Source organism: Asparagus officinalis, chromosome 8 (assembly GCF_001876935.1).
Source record: "Asparagus officinalis chromosome 8, Aspof.V1, whole genome shotgun sequence".
Classification (NCBI taxonomy): Eukaryota; Viridiplantae; Streptophyta; class Magnoliopsida; order Asparagales; family Asparagaceae; genus Asparagus; species Asparagus officinalis.
Genome location: NC_033801.1, coordinates 108,630,018 through 108,639,771, shown reverse-complemented (window position 1 = coordinate 108,639,771; position 9,754 = coordinate 108,630,018). Strand labels below are relative to the sequence as shown.

Sequence of the window (9,754 nt, the reverse complement as noted above, 5' to 3'; positions counted from 1 at the left end):
ATATACTTATATAAGAGAGTATACACTGTATACTTATATATATACTTATACTATATATATATATATATATATAAGAGAATATACTTATATAAGAGAGTATAAACTGTATACTTATATATACTTATACATATATTAAGAGAGAGCATACTTATACATATATATACTTATATATGGGGAAAATGACGAGATTGGCATATTTTTTCGAGGTTTGGTAACATGTTGGTATATTTTCTTTTAGTTTTGTCAGATTGGTATATTTTTTCCGGCGTCATATAGGCCTTAAATTTGGCCAGAGTTACTGTTCCGACCAGGGCCGATGGGATTTTTGGTCGGAACAGCAACTAAATTTTGGTCGGAACATTAACTAAATTTGGCCGGAACAGTAATTCCGGCCAAATTTTAGACCTATATGATGCCGGAGTTGAAAAAATATACCAATCTGATAAAACTAAAAGAAAATATACCAACATGTCACCAAACCTCGAAAAAATATACCAATCTGGCCATTTTGCCCTTATATAAGAGGGAGGGAGTAAGTACAGCTTATATATTAACCTAAACCTTCTCTATTACACTATTTTATACATATACAAAAAGACGACGAGTTCATATTTGCCTATATATACTATAGTATATACTTATAGCTATATATTATATATATAGGTAATTATTACTTATTATAGCGAGCGAAAATTGTGTCAGGCTTAAGTGGACATCCACTAAACTTTTTAAACCCCTTAGATGTTTCGCTAGGGAATCTTGCCTGATTGAAGCCTGACCTTTTATAATGTTAATGAGTGGAATTTATAAAGTTTGGGGAGCACACTATTCACATTCCACTTTAAGTTGACACAAGTTCTAACTCATATATATATATATATATAGTATATATATATATATAATATATATATATATTACATATAAAAAATAAAAAATTAAAAAATTTACTATTCCGGGTAGGCCCGCGGCCGGCTTCGCCTGACGACCGGGCCCGCCGACCTGGTTCTGACCCAGATTTCCAGGTCGACCCCGAGCCGGGCCGGGTTACCGACCTGCGGCCAGGTCCCGGAGGTCCGGCCCGGGCCCCGGGTTTTTTGGACAGCCCTACTAAGCAGGACTGACTGTACAAGCACTAAATAAAGCATAATGCCTTTTTGCCACTTTGTTCCTATGGTCATGTCTGTGTCATCATGCATTTTTGCACCAAATTCTGAGGGCACATAGAAGATAACTTCTTTGAAGTCACAGTCAGAGTTCCATCCGATATCTCATAAAACACCCTTAATATCATTTTCAGTAGCAGTTCTTTGCTACTTTGTTCCTATGGCCATGTCCGTGCCATCACGCATTTTTGCACCAAATTCTGAGGGCACATAGAATATGACTTCTTTGAAGTCACAGTCAGAGTTCCATCTGATATCTCATAAAAGACCCTTAAGATCATTTTCAGTAGCAGTTCTTTTATTTTCCAACACAATTCTGCCAATTCTACCCCCAGTCTCTCCTAGGATTATAGAGAGAGAGAGGGGGGGGAGAGGGGGAGAGGGGGAGAAGGGGGGGAGAGAGGACCCCAAAATGAAACTAAAAGAAAATAAAGACATATTGCACAAACACAAAAGCCCTAAACAAATCCACTTATTTCCCATTATCTTGACTTTTGGAAAATTATGATATCTGAAGCTAAGTTTGCAACAAATATAAGTGAAGAAGGCCTGTCTTTGTAGTGTAGGCTTGGTGTTTAAAAAAAAATCTACGTCAACAGTTTCATAAGTTCAGAAATAATAGAATCTTCTCTTCTCGTCTAACTTCTCTGAATCACACTTCTCCAACTCTACTGATATGTCCTTTCTCTTAAATTCCTTGCTAGATTCCACCAAGCCTCATCTTCAGATCCATTAAAGTTTGCTATTTCTTGCTAAATCACACCAGAAAGGTTGTTGTCAATCAAAAGGCTAGACAGAAGACTGCAATATTCATATAATTTCGAATTTGGATTATAAAAATGTCAGTCTGCATCTCTCTCAAAACCTAATATTGATCACACTTCAAAATCCAGATTAATTCTTTTATTTCTTTCCTCTAGAATATTAATCAAGGTCTCCTATCTCCCTAACCCATATCCTCAAATCATGCTTCTATAGATATCAAGGGTGATCTTCAAGATCAAAGATACCGTAGCAATTGGTCAACATGAAAATGGATCGTCCTACAGGATATGTTATTGTTTTCATTCTAAGATTCTAGTTTTCTTGATCGATTCTCCTTCTTCCGTTATTTCATCCACTCCAATTTAGATGAATAGAACCAGTTTAATCTGAATAAATCTAGTAAACCACCCAATTATTAACGTACGGTTTTAAAACATTTTAATTTTGTTCGATTAAAAAATTTTCAAGCCCAAACCATCCGAAGCCATTTCAGGATCTGCCCTATTTCTCGCTTTGGTGAGTGTGTTGCATATAAGTCCTAGCTCAAAAAACTTTTTCAATCTCAAGCTTAACTACGGATTCAGTTCTAGCCTCATGTAGTTTCAGTTCGGCATGGCCAAAACCTATCAATCAACAGTTTGCTCAGATAACTCTATGAATTTCACCTTCTACATCCTTTTTCTTATCAAATGCAAAAAGCCTTTGCATTTCTGACACTTATCCATTATTGGATTAATTTAGCGGAACTCACAAAAACTGATAAAATCAAAAATAACAGTTCTGTTCTCAGCAGTTAAACAAATCAAGAGTAAAATTTCACAAACCACTCCCATCCTGAACTTTGTGACATTAGCACAAAACTCACAACAACAACAACAACAACAAAGCCTCTATCCCAAATGTTTGGGCTCTGCTTCATGAATCATATTCTTCCATTACATTCTATTATGGGACATTAGCACAGAACTCCCATATACTTTATAAATTAGAGGAAACCCTTCCGAACTTATTTCACTAAAATATGATGACCGAAGACATTATAAATTAAGTAGTTGTGTACATGTTTTGGGTAATGTTGGCCTTATGCACTTTACTTTCACAAAGAACTTCTTGGTGAATTTCGGTTAATGGTGTTAGTGACAATTTTGTAGCATTTTGAAAATTTAGAGGGCTTCCTCCAATTTGAAAAATAGGGGTTTTTTGCAAAACATGAAATGTCTGAAGTTTAGTGAAATAACGTAATTCCACTCTGTGGAGGGAGATCCCAATAATTTTCATGGCAGTGATCTTGCAAAAGGGTCCCCATTCTCTCAACGCAGAGTTAACGGAAATCGAAAATTAAAAATAAAAAATAATTACTATACATAAGAACAGAGATCAGCAATTAAGGATCAAATAGAAACAAAATGGGTCTCGTCAAAATTGCATACATTGGATAGAAAATCAACTGAGAAACAGAATTATATGGAAAAAAATTGCAAAAAAAAGTCGAGAAAATTATTACCATTAACAGGAGGAGCGAGCGAGGGAATCAACGGAGATAACAGAGCGGCGGAACCAGCCAAAGCCGCCATTTCGATCAGAGATGATCTTCCTCCTCTTTGTTCCCTCTTTTATTTTCTTATCTTTTATTCTTTCTTTTTTTCCCTTTTTTTTGGGCTTTCCCCCCTTACTCTGTTTATCTTTGTTCAGGGGAAACTTTCGTATTTCTTGATGCACAAGGCTAGGGATGTCATAATTCACGAAAGTACCACAAACGGGTCGGTTTGGCTAAACACGGATTAAGTAGATGTTGAAAGTCGGTTAATACTTGGGTTAAATGTGGGTCGGATCATTTTGAAGATCCACACCTATATGGGCCTTTTCTTCTAGATTGTTGTGGACCCATGGTGAGAAATTGTAGCAAGAATGTTTTGTCTTGCACTTTATTTTGGATTTCTACATTAAAACTACCTTAACTTCTACCCAAATTATAACTTTCCACATCTATAAAAACCAGCCTAGCTTACTTAGATGTTCTCAATATCATATCATATCATACTTTTTTTTAAAAACACAAGTTCGAGAAAAGCTTTTCTTGGTTAATATTACTTTTCACTTTTTTAAATATTTTATTTAAATCTTAATTTATCATAATCATAATTATATCCTATCTTAATCCCACGTGAATTACTTATAGCTTAATAATTTAAAAAAAATAAGATTTATAAGTTACATGTTATGAAATAATGTGCATGTCCATTTAGTTTCCCAAGAAGTTGATATTCCCCTAGTACATTAATCTTCTTCCTAGAACAACACAATGCATGTTCTTGAAAGACTAAGTTCATGAATGAGTAATTAATATGATTCATGTATCATCATCTTAGTTTGTATATAAATAGAGGTATTCCTACCTCACTTTGATAGAGCAATGAAGAACGGATGAAATAAATTTCTCTCTACTTCTCGTCTACCTTTTCTTCTCTACTTTATTAGTTTTATAATACGTTATCAGCACGAGACTCTACCATTGAAACAATCTTCTTCAAGTCTATTAGATTCATCGTTAGGCATGTGTTGATATTTTGGATAAACTTTCGAGGTATAATTTCTCTTTCCAATTCAATTCATTTTTCACTATGACTAACATTACAAAACAAGAATTTACGCCACTTGATATTTCTGGAAAGAACTACTTATCTTGGATGTTAGATATTGAAATACATCTTGCTTCAAAAGGTCTTGAAAATACTATTATGGAAGAAAATGAGACATCAAATCAAGACCATGCCAAAGCTATGATTTTCATTCGCCATCATTTAGATGAAGGATTAAAAACTGAATATCTAACTGTGAAATATCCACTTACTATGTGGAATAATTTGAAGGAGAGATTTGACCACCTGAAGTTGGTCATGCTCCCAAAAGCCCGGTATGACTGGTTTCACTTAAGGCTATAAGATTTTAAATCAATCAGTGAGTATATTCTGCAATGTATAAAATTACCTCTCAATTGCAATTGTGTGGAGAAAATATCACTGATGATGATATGTTAGAAAAAAATATTCTCCACCTTTCATGCCTCGAATATGCTTCTACAGAAGCAATATCGAGAGAGAGAGAGGATTTAAGAAATACTCTGAATTGATTTCATGCCTCCTTTTGGCTAAAAAAATAATGAATTATTATTGAAAAATCATGAATCCCGACCTACTAGTTCTAGCTCATTCGCTGAAGCGAATGGAACTAAATCTCAAAACCATGATCGCGGGCGTGGACATGGTCGTGGAGGAGGCCGAGGACATAGCCGTTATCGTGGACGAGGTCGTGGTAGATATGTGCCTTATAATCACATTGATCATAGTCGTGGCAGAAGACAAAACAACTCCCAGAAATGGGACAATAATGATAAGAAAAGTGAAGTAAAGAAATATTATGAGGAAATATGTTACCGGTGTGGAATAGAAGATCATTGGTCCCGTACCTGTCATACGGCAAAACATCTTATTGACCTCTATCAGGCATCATTAAAAGGAAAAGGTAAAAATACCGAGATAAATTTTATTGGTCAAAATAATGCTTATGATGATCTTGATGATATCACACACCTTGATGTAGCTGATTTCCTTGAGCAACCTGAAGTTGCAAAATGATCCCATGATAAATACCCTACATTTTAAATTTTGTTATTTTCACATCTTTTATGTAATTTTCTTTATGAATTTTGTAATTTATGGATTTTATTGATATTTACTTTTGTTTGTAATTTTCTTTGTCATTTCTACCTAAAGAAGAAATGGATGCCAAATATTTGGGATCAAACAATGGTGATGATAATACTTGTCTCATTGATAGTACTACTACACACACTATACTTAAAAACATAACGTATTTTTCTCATTTGAAAATGGAAGAAATAAATGTTAACACAATATGTGGTAGTGCTAAATTAATTGATGGCTCCGGAAGAGCCACTGTATTTCTCCCCGAATGAACTAAAATTATCATAAATAATGCACTACTCTCAATAAAGTCTCAAAAAAATTTGCTAAGTTTTAAAGATATCCGCCAAAATGGATATCATATTAAGACGATGAATGAGACAAATGGTGAATACTTATTGATTACAAATACCATTTCTGAGAAGAAATGCGTATTAGAAAAGCTACATTCTCTATCTTCTAGTTTATATTATTCAAAAATAAGTACAGCTGAAATGTATCACCTTGAAGTCCAGAAGTCTACTAATCCTAATAATTTTATGATTTGGCATGATCGCCTTGGACATCCTGGTTCTATAATGATGAGGCGAATAATTACAAATTCACATGGCCATTCATTAAAAAAATCAAAAAATACTAAATTCTAATAAATTTTCATGTGTTGCTTGCTCCCAAGGGAAGTTAATTGTTAGACCATTACCAACGAAAGTGGGAACCGAATCTCATGTATTTCTAGAATGAATTCATGGATATATATGTGGGCCTGTAGATCTACTATGTGGACCATTTAGATAGTTTATGGTACTAATTGATGCATCAACAAGATGGTCACATGTAAGTTTATTATCTAGTCACAACCTAGCGTTTGCGAGATTGCTTGCTCAGATAATTAAACTGTAAGCATAATTTCCTGATTATCCCATTAAGAAAATTCGTCTAGATAATGCTGGTGAATATTCATCACATGTCTTTGATGATTATTGCATAGCTATTGGGACAAGTGTTAAACATCCTGTAGCTCATGTTCATACACAAAATGGTCTAGCCGAATCATTTATTAAACCGCTTCAATTAATTGCAAGACCATTGTTAATGAGGTCTAAACTTCCTTTATCTGCTTGGGAACATACTATATTACATGCAACAACACTTGTGAGAATTAAGCTGACAAGTTATCATATTTATTCTCCCTTACAATTAGTTCTTGGTCACGAGCCCAATATTTCTTATTTAAGAATTTTTGGTTGTGCAATATATGTTCCTATTGCACCGCCTCAACGTACTAAAATGGGCCCTCAAAGAAGATTGGGGATATATGTCGGGTATAAATCACCTTTTATAATTAAATATGTTGGACCATTAACAGGTGATTTATTTACTGCAAGCTTTGCATATTGTCATTTTGATGAATCACATTTCCCGACATTAGGGGGAGGTAAAGATCAACCGAAAAAGGAAATTACTTGTAAAATATCATTAGACTTTCTTGATTCTCATACAAAAGAATGTGAACTAGAAGTTCAAAGGATTATACATTTACAGAAAATTATAAACCAATTACCGGATGTTTTTAGTGATTCTAGAAGAATTACTAAATCGTACATTCTAGCAGAAAATACTCCGATTAAAATTGATATCCCAGAAGGACAAATTAAAAGTGCTAATTAATCTAAAGCACGCCTGAAGTGTGGTAGACCTCTTGGTTTCAAAAAGATAAGAATCCTCGAAAGAAAAGAGGATCGAATGATCAAAATATTACTAATGAAAAAATTCAACCTCCTGAAGAGGTTGCTCCTGAAGAGCCAACTCCTGAAGAAAATAAAACTTCAATAAATTTTGTTATTACGAGAAAGAATTGGAGCCGAAGAGAAGTAATTGTCGATAATGCATTTGCATATAATGTAGCACTTGATATTATGGAAGAAGATGAGGATCATGAACCCAGATCGGTTGATGAATGTCGGTGAAGAAATGATTGGTCAAAATAGAAAGGTGCGATCCTATCTGAATTAGATTCATTGGGTAAACAAAAAGTTTTTGGACCTATAGTCCAAACGCCAAAAGGTGTAAAGCCAGTAGAATATAAATGGGTATTTGTGAGGAAAAGAAATGAGAAAAATAAAATTATGAGATATAAAGCAAGACTTGTAGCCCAAGGATTTTCACAAAGACCGGGATTTGATTATGATGAGACATATTCTCCAGTAATGGATGAAATTATATTTAGATATATTGCGAGTTTAGCAGTACATGAAAAACTTGATATGTGTCTGATGGACGTAGTCACTGCTTATTTATATGGAACATTAGATAAAGATATCTATATGAAAATCCCTAAAGGATTTAGCATGCCTGAAGCATGTAAATCAAATCCTAAAGAAATGTACTCCATTAAGTTGCAAAGATCTTTGTATGGACTCAAGTAATCTGGACGAATGTGGTATAACCGTCTTAGTGAATGTTTAGTCAAATAAGGTTATACAAATGACCCTATATGTCCATGTGTTTATATAAAGAGGAATAGGTCAAATTTTATGATAATTGTTGTATATATTAATGACCTTAATCTGATTGGAACTCCTGAAGAGCTCCAAAAGGCGATTGAATATTTGAAGAAAGAATTTGAGATCAAAGATTTTGGTAAAAGTAAATTTTACCTTGGTTTACAAATTAAGCATTTAGAAAATAAGATTTTTGTTCACCAAACTGCTTATACCCAGAATGTATTAAAACGATTCTACATGGATAAAACACATCCAATAAGTACCTCAATAGTTGTCAGGTCACTTGATCCTGCTAAGAATCCTTTTAGACCAAAAGAAAAAGATGAAGAGATTCTTGGTCCTGAAGTATCATATCTCAGTGCAATAGGTGCACTAATGTGTCTTGCTAATTGTACAAGACCAGATATATCATTTTCTATAAATTTATTAGCAAGATTTAGTTCATCTCCTACAAAACGACATTGGAACAGTATAAAGCATATTTTTCGCTATCTCCAAGGAACAATTGGTCTTGGCTTGTTTTATTCTGATAACTCTCGACCTGAATTGCTTGGATACGTTGATGTTGGGTATTTATCTGACTCGCATAAAGCAAGGTCTCAAACTGATTATTTATTTGCATGTGGTGACACTGCTATTTCATGGCGATCTACGAAACAATCAATTGCTACCACTTCTTCGAATCATGCTGAAATAATTATAATTCATGAGACCAGATGAGAAAGTATTTAGCTAAGATTAATGATCCACTATATCCGGAAGAATAGATTGTCTCCTAAAAATAAAAATCCTCCGACTATTTTGTTTGAAGATAATGCAGCTTGTATAGCTCAATTAAAATGAGGATATATTAAAGAAGACAGAACGAAACACGTTTCACCAAAATTCTTCTTTACACATGATTTGTAAAAGAATGGTGAAATCGTTGTGCAACAAATTCGATCGAGTGATAATCTGGCAGATTTATTCACCAAGGCATTGCTGACTGTAACTTTTGAAAAATTGGTAAAAAATATTAGAATGCATCGGTTGAAAGATCTCAAATAATATTTGAATCAAGGGGAGAAACTAATACACAAGAATAGTGTACTCTTTTTTCTTCACTAGGATTTTTTTCCCCATTGGGTTTTTTCTAGTAAGGTTTTAACAAGGCATGTTCTTTGTGTAATATTGGACATCCAAGGGGGAGTGTTATAAAATAATGTGAATGTCCATTTAGTTTCCCAAGAAGTTGATATTCCCCTAGTATATTAATCTTCTTCCTAGAACAACACAATGCATGTTCTTGAAAGACTAAGTTCATGAATGAGTAATTAATATAATTCATGTATCATTATCTTAGTTTGTATATAAATAGAGGTAATCCTACCTCACTTTGATAGAGCAATGAAGAATGAATGAAATAAAATTTCTCTCTACTTCTCGTCTACCTTTTCTTCTCTACTTCATTAGTTTTATATTATTACATGAAATATTACAACAATAACAAAAAATACAAAAAATTTCAAAAATTACACAAAATTTTAGAAACACCCTCAAAAGTTTAAATTATAAAAAAATACCCTCAAAACTTATGAACAACATAGATGAATTCTAGGAATTATCATCGAACTTGAAC

General features: G+C 33.6%; 1 protein-coding gene across 1 annotated transcript in view; it reads right to left on the bottom strand.

Moving 5' to 3' along the window:
* LOC109822492 (protein TIC 20-I, chloroplastic-like) overlaps positions 1-3,617 on the bottom strand; it is a 9,600-nt gene extending 5,983 nt beyond the window's left edge. Inside the window, exon 1 of the mRNA XM_020388696.1 lies at positions 3,433-3,617. Coding sequence (XP_020244285.1) covers positions 3,433-3,502 — 70 coding nt within the window. The 5' untranslated portion in view covers positions 3,503-3,617. The remainder of the gene's footprint in view (positions 1-3,432) is intronic.